Here is a 21,919-nt window from a genome sequence, read left to right as displayed (position 1 = left end):
GAAACACCAGCAATTAAAAAGATGTTTAAAAAGAGATCTGGCTTTATGTGAGGCTGAACCAAGTAAATACAAAGAAAAGTGTTTAGATGTTATGAATTATTGATTTAACAGATCAAGAATGGCAAGTTATCAGTTACTTATTAAGCGTACTATTAACACAGCTGGATTCATCCAGATCGTACATGTAAGAATGGCAATAATAAAAGCATGACTGATCATCATGAAGTAAAAACAGGAATGGAGCGGAATCATTAGGACGCTTCATAGTTTCACAGTGTACTGACATGATTCATGATTGATCATGTTGAGATCTAAAAGAAGTAGCTTCTGGCAGGAACATGAACCTCAGCCTGAGGCTCTGTGTGAGTCCAAATGACTCATTTAAACCAAACCAGCTCCGTTTCCTCTACAAGTGCTTTAACTTTTCCTTCTGCCCCAGGACTCTCTGCAGTCATGTGAAGTGTGTTATCACTGTCGGTGTGTTACTCGTGTGTGTGTGCTTAAGTCTTAGTGGAAACAGCCAGGGTCACTGTGATGAGGGCTACCCCAGAGTTAGTGGAGCATCACGTCTGACGGGGTTTGACCTATAAAACCAGGCTAGGCAGACAGCCGGGATTGTACCCCCCAAGCACAATCAGACTCTCAAACATTAAATAGGATCACAGAGATCAAATGCATTCCTCAGCCAACTTCAGGCTAACATGGCAGTTTTAATAAAGCTGGAATGTTACAGGGCAGGACAGGAAAGCTGATGTAAATACAGCAGACTGTATAAAGTAAAACAGATACCATTGTTACTTGGGAATGTCAGTGATTCTTGACATTCTCACCTGCCAGTGTGGAATCTTACAGAGAGCCGTATCATGTATAAGATTAGGATTAAGATATACTTTATTTGTCATATATACATATACAGGTGTACAGTACGATGAAATTCTTTCTTCGCATATCCCAGTTTGTTTGAAAGCTGGGGTCAGAGCGCAGCGTCAGTCATCGTACGACGCCCCTGGAGCAGACAGGGTTAAGGGCCTTGCTTAAGGACCCAACAGTGGCTGCATAGCAGAGCCTGGATTTGAACGCCACTCTCCCGGTTGATAGCCCAAAGCTCGACCCACTAGGCTACCACTTTCCCTAAGCAGCCAATGCATTGGCGGGGAATCGAACCCAGGCCTCCCGCGTGGCAGGCGAGAATTCTACCACTGAACCACCAATGGCATGTATGGAGTCATGATTTGGTTTCCGTGAATTTCCCCCACTTGTCAACTCAGAAGAGGTTGAATTTGCAGAGACAATAAGGAACCCTTTCATTCTCCCTCCCTCAGGCACAGCTACTTGGATGCATAGCCAGGCTGATCGCACATCTGAGATTTAAACTCGAAGGAGAGGTGAGAAGCTAGTGCAGATTTTTTTTCTTTTCTCTTCTCTTTTTTAAACTTTACAAAATGACTTGCATACTTTGCATCACGTCTCTTTAAAAATCATATTTGCTTACCATATAATAACTGCACTACAGTAAGCTTTATATACCTATTGTTGTTGTTAATTAGCATGTTTATTTAGCCTTTATTTGATGCAGAATTTTTCAACTGTTTTAAATCTACAATCTGAAGCTAAACCAGCTCTAATCATGATTTTTTTGTTTATCGTACTGTTTCAAATGACATGGCATTTCTACACTGTTTTGGGGAGGCATGGTGGCTCAGTGGGTAGCAAGAAGGTCCTGGGTTCGATTCCCAGGTGGTAGGTCCGGGTCCTTTCTGTGTGGAGTTCTCCCCATGTCTGGTGGGTTTCCTTCCACAGTCCAAGGACATGCTATCAGGTTAATTGGAGATACAAAATTGTCCAAGACTGTGTTTGACATTAAAGACTTGAACTAATAAATCTTGTGTAACCAGTAACTACCTGTCCTGTCATGAATGTAACCAAAGTATGTAAAACATGACGTTAAAATCCTAATAAATAAATAAATGTTACACTGTTTTTCATTGAATGGAGTAGGAAGAACTGTTCATATGAAGCTCAAAAACAAAATGAATCAGCAATGTTAGTGATACCACATTTCAGATTGCTCCATCAGGGTACTCCACTATACAGATATACCCTCACACCTCTAGCCTTTACTGGTTAAAACGACTTGTATACCTGCACAGGTGCTCAATCAGATGAGTGGAGGTGGGTGAGGAACTGATTTGCAAGAGGCGGCGTGTGGTAAGCAAAGTTCTTTTACTACGAGTACAGCAGAATCCACCCCCACCGACCAGAGCTCACCAAGAATGCCACTATCGCAAGGTCTTAATCGTGATAGTGTGTCTGAGTACAGAAAAAAATTCCAAGCTACACACATGAACAGTCAGATCAACAGGTGGATCCTGGTATTGTTAATACATGAAGCCTACAAGCAAGGTTTAAAGAGCCATCTCAGGTTGCTCTGTCATGCAAAGTGAAAGCTAGAGCTCACGTGATCAGAGTGATCTGATATTGGGAAATCTTGCTCTCGGTTCATTAGAAATAGTGTTTGTTTTGCTTTATCTCTGAGTATTATAATACGAAGTGCTTTATAGTTAATATAAGATCTGTGAGGTGTTACCTGTACGCCGTGAAACAGCTTTTTTTATAGGACTTTCACTTCCTGCACTACATATAAACTGTTTCTTCTAACTGACAACAGATCTACTTAGTCCTGGACTCTATTTTGTACGCTGCTCCTGACTGGGTATATACACTGATCAGCCATAACATTAAAACCACCTCCTTGTTTCTACACTTAATGTCCATTTTATTATTATTTATTATTTATTAGCAATGCTGAGATTCGACCCCTGAATATGATTCTGCACAGACATGATTGGCCAATGTCCAAGGTGGAGTGAGGTGGCTGAAACAGCCTAGTTATTGGGAAATGCATTTGTCAGTGCGCTCTATGTGCTGGTCACAAGCCTGGATAAAAATTAAAGGGTTGCATCAAGAAGAGCATCCGGAGTAAAGTAAAAAACTGTGCCAAGTCTGGTATGCAGACCAGAATGACCTGCTGTGGCAACCACTAAATATGGAGGGAGCCGGAAAAACAGAAAGGCATTTAAAAAGTGTTGGTTATCAACCCAGTACAGAAGCAAATCCACTGGAGGCAAGTTTAAGATTTACCACCATATGTACTTAAAAATTAAGTAAGTTTGAAGTGTACGTTGAAGCTTCGCAAACTTTAGAGGCTCAGGGCACCACTGTAGAAGGTAGATTGGCTGCTTTAAATTGCCCGAATTGAGAGTTTGTTTGTTTATTAGGATTTTAACGTCATGTTTTACACTTTGGTTACATTCATGACAGGAACGGTAGTTACTCATTACACAAGATTCATCAGTTCACAAGATATCAAACCACACAGCTTACAAGCCATAGCCTAGTGGTTAAGGCACAGGACTAGCAATCCAAAGGTTGCTGGTTCAAGCCCCACCACTGCTAGGTTGCTGCTGTTGGGCCCTTAAACAAGTTACAGACTGTATACTGTAACTGTACTGTAAGTCGCTTTGGATAAAGGCGTCTGCTAAATGCTGAAAATGTAAATGGACAATTTAGTGTCTCCAATTCACCTCACTTGCATGTCTTTAGACTGTGGGAGGAAACCGGAGCACCCGGAGGAAACCCACGCTGACACGGGGAGAACTCCACACAGAAAGGACCCGGACCGCCCCACCTGAGGATCGAACCCAGGACCTTCTTGCTATGAGGCGACAGTGCTACCCACTTAGCCACAGTGACGCCCAATGATGGACCGGTGCTCCGTCTGGTAAGTGGCACCATGGTGCAGCCGGTACACTGGGCACTACACAGTAAGATGTGAGCTTAGAGCTTGGGGTTAATCCTCATCTACTGTCCAAAAACAGATAGAAAGCAGCATAACTCATCCTAATTGCTCCTATGTGTGACTGACTGGATGTTTTGGGTGGCACCGGACCCACTGCGACCCTTACCAGCATTCAAGAATTGTAAAAATGAATAAAAAGTTACACTTTTGGAGTAATATGTGTGTAATAAACTAGTAATACTGACAAGTGTTGGACTGTTAAGAGTGAACGGTTGGATGTGAGTAGGTAGAGCTTTAGCTGGTTAGCTTAGCTGATTAATGCACACAATAGCAGGGAGTGACCGAGAGGACTTTTTCTGACTGTCCAGCGTCTCGAGCTTATTTCACTTACTTACTTAATACACCGGCGGTACCAACAAATACCAGTTATTTACACAGCTTAAAAAATAAATTATTACACTTTACTTACCAAAACAACAGCAAAGCGTTCTTCTAATTCTCCTGGGTCTGGCATGGGCAGTTTTAAAGGCATGTTGTGTCCCCTCAGGTCAGTTTGTTGGTTCATACTCCCCGCGTTCCCCATGTTTCAGCCGCTCCTCCTGATACCTTCTTCTCTTCGACTTTAAACTCTCAGGTAAAATGTTTCCTTTCTCTCCTTATCGAACTAACTTCAGAGCTGTTTTAGTAACTCGCCCCGACATTCACGCCCCGGCAGTAAGAGTTCCTCAGTCCGAACGCAGGAGTCCCGTGTGAGCATGTTATACATCGTTAAGAGAAAATCTGGCAGCAAAAGCAACACGGCAGCGTTTCGTTAAAATCGTCTCTTTTCCGTTTCTTGCACAATTTCCACAACACTCCCGGTGAGCTGTAGAGTCACAACGTTCATGATTCACACCGACTTGGTCCTCTCCAGCACAGCTCAGTGACTAATCCGTCACTTACAGGACTTTACTTTACTCTACTTCACTCACTCCGCTCGCTATCGCATCACTCAGACTAACTCCAAACTTAAGAGTCGGTTCCAAAGAGTCAATTTTCTGAATCCCGAACCTGGTTTCGAAAATTTGACTCTCTTGGAATCGACTCCTGACTCCTGTGATTCGTTAACAGATGCAATCTTGGGCTAACCAGTAATAAAATATGTAATTTTTATAAGTGAAATTGTCTTAATCACTTTACTTATTTTGCTATTTTGCTATTATTTTGCTATTTCAGGTGACATGCTACACTGATATATTAAGTCTTTAACACTACATTGCCAAAAGTATTCAATCACCCATCCAAATCATTGAATTCTTGTGTTCCAATCACTTTTATGGCCACAGGTGTATAAAACCAAGCACCTAGGCATGCAGACTGCTTCTGCAAACATTTGTGAAACAATGGTTCGCTCTCAGGAGCTCAGTGAATTCACAACAAGTCCAGTCGTGAAATTTCCTCTCTACTAAATATTCCACAGTTGACTGTCAGTGCTATTATAACAAAGTGGAAGCTCAGCCACGAACTGGTAGGCCACGTATAATGACAGAGCGGGGTCAGCGGATGCTGAGGCGCATAGTGCGCAGAAGTCGCCAACTTTCTGCAGAGTCAATCGCTACGGACCTCCAAACTTCATGTGGCCTTCAGATTAGCTCAAGAACAGTGCGTAGAGAGCTTCATGGAATGGGTTTCCATGGCCGAGCAGCTGCATCCAAGCCTTACATCACCAAGCGCAATGCAAAGCGTCGGATACAGTGGTGTAAAGCACGCCGCCACTGGACTTTAGAGCGGTGGAGACATGTTCTCTGGAGTGAAGAATCACTCTTCTCCGCTGGCAATTCGATGGATGAGTCTGGGTTTGGCGGTTGCCAGGAGAACGGTACTTGTCTGACTGCGTTGTGCCGAGTGTAAAGTTTGGTGGAGGGGGGATTATGGTGTGGGGTTGTTTTTTAGGAGTTGGGCTCGGCCCCTTGGTACCAGTGAAAGGAACTCTTAATGCTTCAGCATACCAAGAGATTTTGGACAATTTCATGCTCCCAACTTTGTGGGAACAGTTTGGGGATGGCCCCTTCCTGTTCCAACATGACTGCACACCAGTGCACAAAGCACAAGGTCCATAAAGACATGGATGAGCAAGTTTGGTGTGGAAGAACTTGACTGGCCTGCACAGAGTCCTGACCTCAACCCGACAGAACACCTTCGGAATGAATTAGAGCGGAGACTGCAAGCCAGGCCTTCTCGTCCAACATCAGTGTCTGACCTCACAAATGCACTTCTTGAAGAATGGTCAAAAATTCCCATAAACACACTCCTAAACCTTTTGGAAAGCCTTCCCAGAAGAGTTGAAGCTGTTATAGCTGCAAAGGGTGGGCCGACATCATATTAAACCCTATGGATTAAGAATGGGATGTCACTCAAGTTTATATGCGTGAGAAGGCAGACGAGCGAATACTTTGGGCAATATAGTGTATAATACATGATTTCATATATACCTGTATGTCATATATACGAATATATATATATGAATATTATATACAAGTTATTTTATTTCTTATTCTGTTGTTTGTTTTTATGTTTCGTAGTTATGTAATTTAAGCACTGTCACTATTGATTGGAGTGTTTTATATACATGTATGTGTGCGTGTGTGTATACATATTTGTATATATTTTGTTCCTTTTTTTATGTATGTATGTGTGTGTGTGTGTATATGTGTGTGTGTATATATATATATATGTGTATATGTATGTGTATGTATATATGTATGTATATATGTGTGTATGTGTGTGTGTGTATGTATGTATGTATATATATGTATGTGTATATATTTTTGTCTTGAGGGAAAGTTTGTTTACATAAGCCCATTCGGCTTTTTTTACTTTCCCTGCACATTCTTTTTTTTTTGTTATCATTAAGTTTTCTTTCTTCTTGTATTCATATGTGCAAATAAATAATAAAAAATATATATATATATATAAAATATACAAATGTAAGTGTAATATATACACAGAACTATAAGTATATATAAAACAGTGTTTACTAGACAATGTATATTGTTGGTCATGTTGTCTATAAATATACCCATAACCGATATACTGTATATATTTATAGCTATAACAATATCCTTATTTCTATATTTATACTTATATATCTGTATATATTGTTTATAAGAGTAGATACACTACCGCTTCTATCATTATTAATGTACCAGGTGCACAATTTGCACCCCATATATTGTAAATATGCACGATGTACATTTGCTACACCTTACTTTATTTGTATTAGTTTCTATCATTTCATCTATTAGTTTCATATCATCTATCATTTACGTTTTTTATTATTATTTTTATTTATAATTTTTTATTATTGTAATTATTATAGTATGTGTTTCTTTAAAAAATGTTCTAACCTTTTGACATGTGTAAGAGTTTTTGGATTAAGGGACGACTAATGGAATCGATTCCTATTACTCTTTCTTTCATTTAGACTGACCTCCCACTTCAGGGCGTGATAAAAACTGGTTGTTATGGTAACCCTCTTCCGTTCTTGTAGTCAAAAGATCCTGAAGGTATTGAGAGTTTCTGATTACACATTCAGTACGTAATACATTTTCTATTGGCATGTAAGTGCAGATTTTATAGAAGTTTTCACTTATATTTTCAAATATATGCAATGATTTATTATATTTACCCATGATGATTACTGGTTGTCATATTCTTCAACATGACATTAGTGTGGTTTTATTTTGTGATAGTGTTGCTGTTAGTGACATACTATAATCATGGTACAGCTACTATCTGTAACACACATTTACATTTTAATGTTTAAAACATGTAATCCATATAGATGTTCTAATCTTTAGTAGTGTGTTCGCTATATCAAAACTAATCGTATACACAAATAGCCTAGTAAAAACAGCATGTCCTAAATATAAACATGTTTATGGACCTGAATTTATCATTGCTGTTATCCATAGAAAAATAATCAGTGAGAAAGTTCCAAGTCTACTGATGTCAGCACTTATGTTTTTCCTTTTCCTCCGTTTTTGTTAATGCAAGCATTCAAATGTTCCATTTATTTATTTATTCATTCATTTTGTAGCACAGTGGTCAGAGATGTGGTTGCTCCATTGCTAGGTGCAAGGCAGAAACACCCTTTACAGATCACCAATCCAGTGTAGGGCGGTACTGACAGATTCACTCACCCACACATTCACTGTCACACATAGAGAAATTTAAGCCAACCAATCGTTTGCATGTTTTGGTTGGTAGGAATTAACCAGAGTACCAAGAAAAAAATGCCAAGTAGAGACAGTCAAAACATGTCAAACTGATCACGGACAGTGGCCAGATGCAAGAATCGAACCCAAGCCTCTAGGAGCCATGTTGCTGATACTCACAATAGGTACTGCAACACTGTTTTGTAAATGTTTCTTTTTAATTATATAAAAATTAAAGTTCACATATTCACTGTAAAATGCAACAAAATTTGGTTCATAAGGTTGTGGTTACACTCAAGACACATACGTATGCAACTATGTTACATTTGTTGCAAATGCTTGGCAAGGTCAAAGTGAAACCGCACAGTAAGACTAAGAAAAGTATTTTATGGTTTTATTCCACATGGAAGCAAAGGGCGGTGTGATAGTAAATAGAAATGCAGCTGGTGAAACTTGAGTGGCCTTTAGAGACCGTTTGCATTTAAAATGCACTACAAGGGGATGTAAAATTCTAGACATATGCCAAAAACACAGTCAAAACAATAAAATCTTTATATCTGTGGGGGATCTCTGAGGGACTCCAATTCACAGACTTTGCTAAACTGCTAACTTCAACTTAGCAGGCATTGCTGTTCTTAAGTCTGAGGGGCAAACTCACAAAACAGAGAGCACATTGTAGGGCGTGTCAGATATGCCTCACATTTAAACCGTGCTTATTCTTTTTTTAAAAATCAGGAAAGGGTTTGTCTGGGCCAAAAGATGCTTTTCAGTGTAGAGAATGAAGAGTTTGAAACCATAAGTAGTTTTTTTCAGTACCTAAGCATTTAAAGGTCTTTTATGGGTCCATAATCATGGGCTGCGGGGTTTAAATCATACAGGTTGTTTTACAGCTAAGAGTGTAGAAAATCCTTGAGAAAGGAAAGAGGAAATTTGATCATGGTGCAGCCCTGTTTTGTTTGCTAGTGGGTGGGCCCTTTTTAAAAGAGAACATAAAGCAACATCGACCTCTAGTGGCGCTCATCTTGTGATTCATAATTCATTATTTTTCGATAATTTCATTATTTTGTCAGTTGCCAGATTGTTCTGAACACTTTAGTGCTCCAAAAAGTTATTTGTAACCATTTATTTTATAATCGTGAGCTCCTGCAGTCGTAGTGTTTTATTACAATGTAATCTTCATGCAGCTGATGTATTATAAAAATACTGAATTATAATATACATACATATTTTACATAAAACAGTAAAAATGTTAAAAGCACAGCAAAACATAAAATTAAATACTGAGTTTACTCTATCACACATCTGGAATTTCTGTAAAGTCATTAAGATAAAAGTACTCTTTAAAATCTTTTAACAGCTGATACTGTATCTGGTGTCGACTGCTGTATAAAATAGAATAGAAATAATAGAAAGTGCAAGGAAACAAAATAAAAAGTGGTGCAAGCGTATCCTCATTGTGCATTCATTATCAGTGTAAGTAATAAGAAGAAGTGAGAAAAAGCAAAAAGTGGAAAACAAAACAATGTCCAGTTCATCTTGTACCACTCATTACTCCTCCTCCTCCTCCTCCTCCTCCTCATTTCCACCCATCACCTCTACGATGAGCTCGGCTGAACAGATGGCCTCTCCGAGACTGTTAACTGCTTTGCAGGTATATTTGGCGTCATCATCCCCGCTAACTTCAGAAATGACCAAGCTGCAGTTCCCATTCTCATCGTAATCGATCTGGAAATGTCGTGTCTCCTTAATGGGCTGGTTGTCCTTATACCACACCACCTCAGGATCAGGGTAACCTAATAGATGAATATATTGTTAATAGATACCCAAACACACTGCAATAGAAAAACACACTGCATGATATTTATTTATTTGGATTTTAATGCCATGTTGTCATGTATGTTTCTGTCTTCTTATTTTATCTTGTCTTTATAATTTGGTATATTTTATTTGTTTATTTTGTATTTTTATGGCTGCAAGGTAGGTTAATTTAACATAAATAACATTTCTACCATGGTCTATGATATATATGAAACAGGCCCAGTTGATTTATATTTTGAATTAAAAGAATTAAAGGAAAAGTTTAAACGGCCTTTGCAAAGAGGTGAAAACTATAGACACTGGTCTAAAAAGATGTGTAAAAAAAGTTATATAATCAGTCATTTTACACTTTATTCTAGGCCCAAATACAACAAGAGTATGGTACAGGCCTAAATGCTTAATTTCTACATGTGCGGGAAGGGGGTAAGCGATGGCTCTTTTCTGCTATGGGAGTTATTTTGCTGTAATTCAATTTACAGTTTGTCCTACTGCAAATCAATACAAATAAGCTATTTTGACTGATCCCCTAACGATGGAGCCTTTTCTTTCCTGATGGTTGTTCTCTTTTGCAGAATGACAGTCTGTTGCTTAATTCTGTGTCCTGAACAGTCACATCTCTGGGAACATTAAGCATGGCTCAGTTATGCAGCAGAATAATAATAATAATAAAAGCTAATCACTGGCTACTAATAATATGAATAACAGTCCAGTGTTCTCTTACCCTCAATCTTGCAGTTGAAGCGTGCAGCACTGCCCTCCACCACCTCTACGTCTTTAATTACTAAACTGAATGAAGGTTTTGTTGGTGTCCTTTGCTCAGTTTCCTCAGCCAACAGGTTGTCATTTTTCTCTAAATCACACAAATACAAGATTAAATATCCTATGAATTGTGAACTACAAACCCTACCAACTTTACTTTACAAAATAAAACAAATGTAGAATATGATGCCTGTTACACAATCAAAAAACTGAGACAGTTTACAACTGTGTTACATCATCTTTCCAATTAATCAGACAATTAAATAATTTGGGAACTAAGACTAACAATTGTTTTTGCATATTGCTTGGTTCAACAGTCCGTGGTCACCGTCGTCTGATTAGCCTCTTTATGGCGCGCTACCTCCAAACTTATTACTCTTTACATTGTGCATCTGCCCCTGCTTTTAAATGTGTTGTTAAACATTTCTGTTAAACGTATAAATTTAATCAGAAATTGCTAAACTAATCCTCCATTTGCAACTGTGCAGTCACAAGATACACAACAAACTGATCTTCCACAAGCAAATGCATTTACTTACTTTTATAGCCATTAACATGTTTAAATCAAATTAAGGCCTATATATAGTGGGTTTGAATAATTAAGAAATTCATCTCTTGATGTCTATTACATAAGCATTCATTAGTAAGGGGATGGAATAATGCCATGGCCAATTATAAATGACATAGCCACTGGTGATTGGACTGCCAACTAGACAGACATGTTGTTGCTATAGTACCTTCAGTTAAGGAACTTTTCTTGGCGTGGACACCAGCCATCATGGCCATTGAGGAAAGTCTGCCAATGGCACGCACTGCATGACCTGTTTTCTGTGGAGACGATTCTTGTTTAGTTTACATGCAAGCTGCTCAAACTAATTGCGTTTGAGATGAATAAAAAAAAAAAAAAACAATTATAAAGTTATTAAGCATTCTAAGTTCACCTGCCACTTTCTTCTCAGAATGTATTTCTTCATTCTTTCCTTGGAAAGCTTCTTTGCCTCCATGTTATTTGTGTCCTGTTTTAGCCATGGGTGCTGGAAGCACTGCTCACAGGTTAGACGAGCCCTGAGGAAACACCATCACATCAGTTATCTCTTACATTCACACAATCACAGTTTGAGTAACACTGACAGAAATAAATGAGATTTCATGCAGGCCATTTAGGGCAGGTCGTGTCTTGCTATTGAATTGCAAGACAAAGCCCAGCACCAGCAAGAATGAAAAAACAGGTGCAAGATGTTTTAACCAAGGTAGAACAAAACCAAATATTAAAGGAAATAATCACAAATGATTAGAAAATATAGCATTTAATATCTGTAGGGAAGCATTAGAAAACAGTGTACACTGACATAATCCACTACTAGCCCATAGGTTAATAAACATATGAAGTCCTAACATCTGCATTTCAGATTATACATGAATTTGCCAAATGTTTATAAACCAAGTATAAATGTTTTACCATTTGATACATAGTCCAGCACTTTTTTTAAAACTTAGAACTTACTTCTTGTCTTTTTTGAGAAGATTGCTAATAAAGTCTTTAGCCTCATCTGAAATTTCATCAAACGCCTCGTCCTCAAAGTCCCAGGTCGCTGATGTAACGTTGGACAATGTCTCATTGTCATTATCCCCCATGAATGGTGACAAACCACTCACACTGTAGAGAGATATAGTTTACTGGTATTGTTATGTACTGTAGTATTTTTGTACATATAGTACTGTTGGTATTGTAGATGTTATGTTGCAGTCACATCAATTTTTGAGAATGGGCAATAGAGGTGTTTAATGAGCTACAGCGAGACCTGAGTTTAAGTCCTGGCTGTGCCAATGGCCTGACTGGGTGCTATACAGATACAGCTGTATTAGTAAGGAAAGGCCAGATGAGGTCACCTTCAAACCACAGTATGAACAACATATACTGTCTGGTCAAGTCCCTTACACAAGCGGTTTTTAACCTTTTTTTCTTCTAGACCCCCTGTGTTCAAAACATTTTCTGGGACCCCTTTGACACAGGTTATTTTATTCTTATGCTTTCAGCAAGGATGACAAAGATATTGTGTTTTTGCTCATGGGAAATTCGATAAATCTTTAATGAAGGTAAAGAAGAAAATCTCGATATTTTCTGATATTGGTTCAAGTAGTGGGTTCACTTCTGCTGAACTGGTGGAGGGAGATTCCTCACCTGGGTCTGATTCAGCTGGATCTGCATCAACAACTGAATCAGAATCTTTCGTAGGCACTGTCCATTGACCATTGACCTCTCAAATATGTATTTGAGACCCAATGTAGGCTAAAGGAAGTTTAATATAGATCTATATGACATCACAAGGCATCTCCCATATGCCAATAGCCTATTTTTTATGAGGTGACTACATTAGTTTGGCCATACAGTGTATGTTTCATAGAAGCAGGACTGCTTAGAAGACAAAAAACCCAAATGAACAACTACTCACAGTATGTAACAGATGACACCTATACTCCACATGTCTGTAGGGTAGCTGATTACTTCAAAGTTAATCACCTCTGGAGCTACAAACTCTGGAGTACCAAACATGACCTTTAGTCCTCCTGCGTTTTCTGTTGTGAAATGAAATATTAAATGTAAGCATGATCAGAAAAGACTACAGCAATGATTGGTTATAAGTACAATAAACAACAAAAATGCTAAGAAAAATGCGTAAAGATAATCGTCCGAAACTTTAAATCGCTCACTCTTGTTACTGTGTATTGGTACTGGGACCAGCACTGGCCTTAAATGCTGGATGATTTAATTGAGTTTAATCTGTGAACAGTTGACTGATTATTCACATGACCAAAAACAGTGGTTTTAGAGTCATAACAGTTACTGTCAGGACACTAGAAAAACATCACTATATCAGCTAAGGGTTAGGACAAGGTTTTGTTAGTGGAATTACTATAAATAATTATATATAAAAGAACATGAATAACTGTTTAATTCAGGCTTTAACGAGTATACACCCATTTATAGTGTAAAAAAAAAAAAAAAAATCCAGAATCATTTGCAGTCTTGGTTAAGATGTGTGTAAGGCTGCTCTAGCACACTTACACTTACACACACACACACACACACACACACACACACACACACCTCATTACCCCTCATGGTTACCCTCATTATCAATTTATTTATCATGTTTCCATTTTAAAGTTTGGTTACATTCATGGTTACACTTTCACGTGCAACATTACAGGTTACACATGAGTCATCAGTTCAAGTCAAAGATAAAACATAGTCATGGCCAATTTTGTATTTTCAATTCACCTTTGGGACTGTGGGAAGAAACCAGAGCTCTAAAAGTAAAACCATGCAGACATGGGGAGAGCATACAAACTGCACACAGAAAGAACTGGGACTGCTTACTCTGTGCCACCCCCTCATCACAAATAGTGCAAATAATTCTGGATCTGACATCATATCACATTCAGGTTTTATAAAGTCTTTACTTATTTACCTAGTCTACGAGCAAGTCCAAAGTCAATCAGTTTGATGTTGCTTCCCGTTTTGTTAACACACATTATGTTCTCTGGTTTAAGATCCAGGTGAACGATGCCTTTTCTGTGGATAAAACCGACGCCATCTACAATCTGCAGCATGTATTTGATCACCTCCCTCTCAGTCAGCTCGAAATCCTCATCAATGATCCTTTCAAACAGCTCGCCTCCAGAGACCCTGCACAACGACATGCATGTTATAAACCATTGTACTGTATTTTCTAATTAATTATCTAAATCTAATATTATACTAATATGTTACTGTTATGACCCCCACTCTCTTTTAAAGAAAATAAAGGGCATAGCATACAATGTTCAGAAATCAGTATTGTTTAAGTGTTTATTTACAATGTTATTTACAGTATATACAGAAGAACACTATCTACGAGTCTTGTAAACACCAGTATATACACATAAACTTCAGGGTGAGCACAGGCCAACACAATAAACAAAACCTCCAACTAAACTAAACTAAGCCTTAAACAAAAACAATCCTATCCTAAGCCCTCCTAGCTGTCAAAACAGGAGAAAAAAGTAATCAAACAAAAATGGCAGCTCACCCATAGAAACAAACAAAATAAATCATAACGTGTAATATGTAAATCTAACGTTACACTGTATATCATAAATATAAGATTAAAAACTAAAAATAATACCTCAACCTTAAAGTGTAGACATTAAAGAGATCATTTTGAACATATGTTAGGGTTAAAGATTGAGGACATAAGGCAAATGATAGAATGAACAATAATAGCATTGTAACAAGTAGCCATAGACAGAGAGGAGCCAAGCTGCAGAGTCAGCAGGATTAACTGGCTCAGCTATCTGTATTTTAAAAGCACTTCCACTGAAGAGAAAATTCTGGCTCAGGCTCAACAGTGTTCCTGTTAAATACTACTACCATTTATCATGAAGCACAATAAATATTTCATCCAGACCAATCTGTGTAAATTTTCTACTAAACCATAATATCCAATAAAAAACATGTCTATAAATTATTTTATATTACTTTAACATTTGTCCTATATATACCCCCGATGATCTTCCTGATGTAGCCAAGGACATAATTTAATAGCAAATGCCTAAGAATTAACTTTACCCAAGACAACCTTTACTGATTTTAGGAAATGTGTAGTTATATAGTTTATAGTTTTAGTTTAGTTATACAGAGTATAAGGAATATGTTTAATGAACCAGATCTGGAAAAATCATTTGCATCCAATGCCAAAGCACCTGCGCTGCTGCACTAAAGACTTATCTTGAAGTCTTCAGTAAAAATGGCTCTTTAAAAACTAATTTGGTAACTAAGACCAGTTTTTATATATGATCAGTGGTCCAGTCAGCTTACTTCTACATGACCCTCATGCCAATTAGAATGAACCATTGAGAGGACTATATTTAATTAGAATTATCCATATACAATAGTAGCAGGACTCCTGATTCCCTATGTCCCTTTGTCTCTGGTCACATGTTAATACTAAATTTGTGAATCACTGCAATTGTCTATAATTAGGTTACAACGTTCAACCTAATAATTTGTGTTTGTCTTTGTTATTTTCTGGACTTTATGTACTGAATTGGCAAAATATTCCACTTAAACAAAAATAAATACTTACATTTCCAGCACCATTACAAAGTCAGACTTGAACTCAAAGGCATCGACACATTGCACAAGCTTTGGGTGATGCAGGTCATTCATGATAGCGATTTCCTGCCTGACGTTGTCTTTATCCTTTGCCGATAATGCTTTTATAAATTTCCCAGCCCAGACCTTCTTGGTTGACTTCTCAGTGAGTTTAAATACAGTTCCAAATTTCCCCCTAAGACAAATCAATGACAAAAAACAATAACATTACGACATAGGTAGAGAATAGTTAGTTAGTTTTTCTGATGTATTAGTTAGATTAAGAAATTGCAGAATTGAAACTTACGATCCCAGCCTGTCACCTATTTCATAAAGGTCTTTAACCTTTACATCTGTTCTGACAGTCAAGGTTTTGTACTCCGACTCCTCTGTTTTTGCAAATCAAACAAATACATAGCATTAGGACAGCAGTTCATTTATTACTCAAAGTACATACACTCAGATAACTTGTACTTAAACTCATTAATGTCTTATTATATCAAGCCATGATATAGGCACATTATTTTCTACATATACAGTTACTTAGACTTAGCTTTACACAGTTCATCAGCCTCAATTATCAATAGCAGAGGGCCATCATATGACAACCACTGATAATGATTCAACACCCCTTAACAATCCTGTCAGAATTTGTTTGTTTATTAGGATTTTAACGTCATGTTCTACACACTTTGGTTACACTCATGACAGGACAGGTAGTTACTCATTACACAAGATTCATCAGTTCACAAGTTTTAATGTCAAATACAGTCATGGACAATTTCTCCAATTCACCTCACTTGCATGTTTTTGGACGGTGGGAGGAAACCGGAGCTCCCGGTGAAAACCCACACAGACACGGGGAAAACTCCACAAAGAAAGGACCTTTCTGTGTGGAGTTTGCATGTTCTCTCTGTGTCTGCGTGGGTTTCCTCCCACAGTCCTAAGACATGCTGAGGTGAATTTGAGACACTAAATTGTCCAAGACTGTGTTCAATCTAACCTTGTGAACTGATGAATCTGTGTAATGAGTAACTACCTGTCCTGTCATGAGTGTAACCAAAGTGTGTAGAACATGACGTTAAAATCCTAATAAACAATCAAGCAAACAAACATAAAGCCTGCACAAGGGGGTGATCGTGTATAGGTTCATTTCATGTTTATGTACTGTCCTAATAGTAAAGGAATCCTTACAGATAAGTTAACCTACTAGTAAAGGAATAAGATAAGACCAGATGAATCCTGGTCTTTTTTACTGCAACTACATCAGGATAGAGTTTCATAATCAAAGCAGATCCAAAATGAAATTTATCATACCATTAAATGCAGGTTCAACATCGTCATCTTGGTTTTCTGTTGAATAACCACAAAAGCACAAATGAACATCCAAAAGCCTAAAATCTGACCTATTAATTAATTAGAACATTTTTTGAAAATGGGCACTAGATGGCACTCACCATCTTCTTCTTCCAACTCCACCCCGACCTGAACAGGAACAGACTCTGCACTGGGCCCCCCGACACCGTACATATTTACTGCTCTTACTCGAAACTTGTACAGCCTATCAGGCAACAGGTTCTGAACGTTGTAAGAGGTGCTGTTACAGGATACTAGATCCTTCCATTGCTCATCCTTCGAATTCCAGATTTCCAGTTGGTAAGACTGCACTGCACTTCCGCCATCATATGTGGGCCCGTACCAGGAGAGGATAAGGCTGGATTTACGAATATCTGAGACAGCTGGGATACGTGCAGGAGGGTCGGGTTTGTCTGAAATTGAAGGTTAAAAGGTCATGAATAAAAAAAAGCCAGGCAGCAAGATTCTAGCTCCTAGTCAAAGATGGATGCATTTTTTAATAGATTTCCTATATTTAAAAATGACACTATCTAGTCAAAAGTATGTGGTCACCCCTTACTGTTGAGTTTGGGTGTTTTGGTAACAAGTGTAGGTGTATGAAATCAGTAATCATTAAACAAATGGACACTAATGTTAAAAAAAAGCCTCAATTGATGTTCCAGTTCATTCTTCAGCTGTTCAGTGGGGCTGAGGTCAGGGATCTGTGCAGGCCACTGGAGTTTCTTTAAACCAAGATTTTCTTTATGTCTTTACAGACCTTGCTTTGTGCACATGGACATAGTAATGATGGGACAGGATTGCGCATTCCTGTTGCTTCAAGTTGAAGCATATAATTTTCTTCATATAACTGATTTATTACACCTATTAAAATCACTAATTAGCAGGAGTGTCCCAATACTTGATGTCCATATAGTGTATTTACATGTCAGTGAATCAAATCAGCTCAATTGGAAGAAGTCTTACCCACAATGGTGAGGTTAAGAGCAGCTTGTTTCATGCCATAACTGTTCTTGAGCTCGACTGTGTAGCAGCCACAGTGCTCCTGCTGACCGTGTGCTATGGTCAGTTCACTGCTGGAGTCTGTGCTCTTAATGGTGATGTCACCCTGTCTATCTTGAATCTGTAAATAAGTGAAAGATGAGATTATTTGAAGATTTGACAAAGGAAGTCTTCCTCAAGGAACAAACACTTATCAATCTTAAGAAACCTTCAGTTGGGTTCCAAAGGCATGTAGTGCACCCTTAAAACTCATTTAAGGTATTAAATCTGCTCAGCCATAAAGGCCCAGATCTTTCAAGCTTTTTAAAACAGTTGTGCTGAATACCCTCTACATTTAGTGGTATATGTTTTAAACTGAATGCATGCAGCTACAGGAAGCCAGTGAAGAGAACGCAGCAGTGGGGTGATGTGGCAGTGTTTAGGTTCCTGGCAGGTGCTCCCATTTCCACTATTAAACCCTTGCAACTTATTCAAAATGCAGCTGCTTGCCTGGTTTTCGACCAACCTAAACACCGCCACATCACCCCACTGCTGCGTTCTCTTCACTGACTTTCTATAGCTGCACACATTCAGTTTAAATCAATGAGCCTAGCCTACAAAGGCAAAAATTGACCAGCACCAAGTTACCTTTGAGAACTACTAAAACCCTGCTCTCTACCATGCAACATCAGAGTTCCTTGCTCACCTTGATCCTCCACCTAGAATTTGGGGAAGACGGGCATCAAGGCTCTTTTCTGTACTTGCACCCAAGTGGTGGAACAAACTTCCCGTCTGTCCGAACATCTGAGTCTCTCAGTGTCTTTAAAAGACCATTAAAAACCCGCCTCTTTACTTAACACTTAAGCTGAGAACTAACATGCACTTACTAACACAGATTTGTATCCTTGGACTGTTGTCCACTTAAGGTAGAGTAGGGAAATGATCACTGTGGAAGCATTTCTGTAAGTCGCTCTGGATAACAGCGACTGCTAAATGCCGAGAATATAAATGTTTAGCTGGTACTGTTTCAGGTTGGTACCAGTTCATAATAACATATCGCACAGTTAATGGGGCAGATCTAGCAGGGCAGAACTAACTTGCTGGAAAAATGGTATCCTACATTTAGTGTCACTGAGCTCTTTGATGTGATGCATTCTACATACAGTGTTTTCAATAAACAAGCTAATGTATGTTGCTGTAGCTGCAATTTCCAATCACACCAGTATGCAAATGTGCAGAATGTAACATTAAGGACTAATGTTTAGTTCTACATTGTTCCTTGGGGAAATGTCTCTTATATATTACAGTTCTGAGACCTATGCTACAGTTCTTACCCCTGAAACTGTTAGTTTATACCACCTTATGTTTTACCTACTCTATGTGCCTGCTAAGGGGTGTATGTGCCTGCTAGTGTAGAGGGGGTAAGAGAAGGCATATTTACATGATGGCATTTTTTCAATACGTCTGGTTATAATTTGTTGTTGGAATTTAAATATATGGATAAAATACTTACTGGTTTGCGGAACTTAAGCCAGGTGCAGCTGATGGGTAATGCTCCGGTGAACTTGCACAGAAGACTAACCTGCTCACCTGCAAGGATCTTCATATCGTCAGGAAACTGTAGAATCTGAGGGGGTATACCTGAAGTACAAAACAAAATGTACACATACACAAGCAGTTAGGTTTTTATGCACACAGTGTTTCCCTTCATTTCTGTGCAAAGATTTTTATGTATAGATTTGCTGCTGTCAGTCTAAGAAAGGCATGTAGACATAAACACAATCTATAAGTACATTTGCTCTGGTTTCAAGTGTATTAACCAAACAAATCTTACAAACTTCTGGAGCTCCCATGACTGACTATTAGCTATAAGCTAAAATAAGACACAGAGCCATATTAAGGCACAAACATTCCTACTACTTCCAGAACAGGAAAATGCTAAATAAGGGATTTATCTGGTTTGTGTGTTGTATTTTACTGGGTTGCCAAAGTAAAAAGTGAATGTTTTAACAGGATGTTGTTACCTTGTTTTTGAGGTATTTTGGGTGGTGGCTTCTTTATTCTGGCTTCATCTAAAATATATAGAAAAATAAAAATACATTTACATTTTTGGCATTTAGCAGATGCTTTATCCAAAGCGACTTACAGCACTGTGACAGTATACACTGATCAGTCATAACATTAAAACCACCTCCTTGTTTCTACACTCACTGTCTATTTTATCAGCTCCACTTGCCATATAGAAGCACTTTGTAGTTCTACTATTACTAAATGTAGTCCATCTGTTTCTCTGCATACTTTTTTAAAGACTGCTTTCACCCTGTTCTTCAATGGTCAGGACACTCCCAGGACCACCACAGACTAGGTATTATTTAGATGGATGATTCTCAGCACTGCAGTGACACTGACATGGTGGTGGTGTGTTAGTGTTTGTTGTGCTGGTACGAGTGGATCAGACACAGCAGTGCTGCTGGAGTTTTTAAATACCGTGTCCACTCATTGTCCACTCTATTAGACACTCCTACCTAGTTGGTCCACCTTGTAGATCTAAAGTCAGAGACAATCGCTCATCTATTGCTGCTGTTTGAGTTGGTCATCTTCTAGACCTTCATCAGTGGTCACAGGACGCTGCCCACGGGGCGCTGTTGGCTGGATATATTTTTGGTTGGTGGACTATTCTCAGTCCAGAAGTGACAGTGAGGTGTTTAAAAACTCCATCAGCATTGCTGTGTCTTATCCACTCATACTAGCACAACACACACTAACACACCACCACCATGTCAGTGTCACTGCAGTGCTGAGAATGATTCACCACCTAAATAATACCTGCTCTGTGGTGGTCCTGGGAGAGTCCTGACCATTGAAGAACAGCATGAAAGAGGGGTAACAAAGCATGCAGAGAAACAGATGGACTACAGTCAGTAATTGTAGAACTACAAAGTGCTTCTATATGGTAAGTGGAGCCGATAAAATGGACAGTGAGTAGCAACAAGGAGGTGGTTTTAATGTTATGGCTGATTGGTGTATATGGTTTGAGCAGTATAATCACTGCAAACCAAGTCTGATGTGATTTGCTGTAACAAAGACATTTTCTGTAAGAGATCAATAAAGTATCCATCCATCCATCCATATAAATTATAGGTGAATTTGGTGTTTCGATTCATGTGCAGAAATCACAAATAAACCTAAAGTATGCAGTGAACATTAAAAATAAGTGTCCTAATAGAGCATTTGGTGCACCCAAGAATAAATATGAACATACAGTCTGTTTAACAAACTGTGGAGGAAAAGAGGGAAGAAGGGGCTTGTTCTTCCCAGTGTCCTGAGAGAGATCAGCTGCTTATTTTCTTTGGTGGTTGCCTTTTTTGGTTATACTAAAAATAGTTTCCGAAGGAATCCAGGAAATACTTGTTGGCACTATTTATTTCACATCTGATTACTGTCATGAAACAATGTGGCAGATATGCTAGCAGACTGAACCAGCAAGCAGCAGCACCACCAATGATTTATTTATCTGAAGCAATTAGACGTTCATGCTCATTTTTTTCTGAACAAACATTCCATCAACTTCATGCCCCAGATAAGAGGGGAACAAAACATTCAATCACAACATTATTTCAGTTTCATTACTTGCAACATGCTGTTAAATATGGGATTTTAGATTTCTAATATAGCAAGACATTTCCAGATGTGCTGTTCATATTGTGATGACAGTTATAACTCAACATAGCAAAAATACTTTTAAATTACTAAATAATTCACTACTCTGTCATAAGGATTTCTAACTAAAGCCTTATCAAAACCAAATGTTCAAACATTTATACAAACACTAATCCTGACACTACATCAAAGCCAAAAACACAGGGATGATATTAA

At 38.4% G+C, this 21,919-nt stretch overlaps 2 protein-coding genes, 1 long non-coding RNA gene and 1 other non-coding gene across 7 annotated transcripts in view; 1 reads left to right on the top strand and 3 right to left on the bottom strand.

The window, feature by feature from the left end:
• fmnl2a (formin-like 2a) overlaps positions 1-4,779 on the bottom strand; it is a 76,445-nt gene extending 71,666 nt beyond the window's left edge. For all 4 annotated transcript variants that reach the window (XM_063006233.1, XM_063006235.1, XM_063006234.1 and 1 more), the window contains exon 1: positions 4,269-4,779. In XM_063006233.1, the coding sequence (XP_062862303.1) occupies positions 4,269-4,382 (114 nt within the window). In that variant the 5' untranslated portion in view covers positions 4,383-4,779. The remainder of the gene's footprint in view (positions 1-4,268) is intronic.
• trnag-gcc (transfer RNA glycine (anticodon GCC)) lies at positions 1,144-1,215 on the bottom strand. The gene has a single exon. It is a non-coding gene; the product is annotated as a tRNA-Gly (tRNA).
• Positions 4,304-14,216, top strand: LOC134324401 (uncharacterized). Its single transcript, XR_010014174.1, has 3 exons — positions 4,304-4,433; positions 7,263-7,344; positions 14,128-14,216. It is a non-coding gene; the product is annotated as an uncharacterized LOC134324401 (long non-coding RNA).
• mylka (myosin, light chain kinase a) overlaps positions 8,898-21,919 on the bottom strand; it is a 51,144-nt gene continuing 38,122 nt past the window's right edge. Inside the window, exons 18-31 of the mRNA XM_063006238.1 lie at positions 20,068-20,115; positions 19,557-19,684; positions 18,029-18,185; positions 17,167-17,478; positions 17,027-17,062; positions 16,017-16,098; positions 15,702-15,905; positions 14,046-14,263; positions 13,026-13,149; positions 12,077-12,229; positions 11,514-11,637; positions 11,310-11,400; positions 10,535-10,663; positions 8,898-9,788 (exon numbers count right to left, since the gene is read on the bottom strand). Coding sequence (XP_062862308.1) covers positions 9,544-9,788; positions 10,535-10,663; positions 11,310-11,400; positions 11,514-11,637; positions 12,077-12,229; positions 13,026-13,149; positions 14,046-14,263; positions 15,702-15,905; positions 16,017-16,098; positions 17,027-17,062; positions 17,167-17,478; positions 18,029-18,185; positions 19,557-19,684; positions 20,068-20,115 — 2,051 coding nt within the window. The 3' untranslated portion in view covers positions 8,898-9,543. The remainder of the gene's footprint in view (positions 9,789-10,534; positions 10,664-11,309; positions 11,401-11,513; positions 11,638-12,076; positions 12,230-13,025; positions 13,150-14,045; positions 14,264-15,701; positions 15,906-16,016; positions 16,099-17,026; positions 17,063-17,166; positions 17,479-18,028; positions 18,186-19,556; positions 19,685-20,067; positions 20,116-21,919) is intronic.

The sequence above is a fragment of the Trichomycterus rosablanca genome, chromosome 12 (genome assembly GCF_030014385.1).
Source record: "Trichomycterus rosablanca isolate fTriRos1 chromosome 12, fTriRos1.hap1, whole genome shotgun sequence".
Lineage (NCBI taxonomy): Eukaryota > Metazoa > Chordata > Actinopteri > Siluriformes > Trichomycteridae > Trichomycterus > Trichomycterus rosablanca.
The sequence above is the reverse complement of the archived record's forward strand: the minus strand, read 5'-3'. Positions and strand labels throughout refer to the sequence as shown.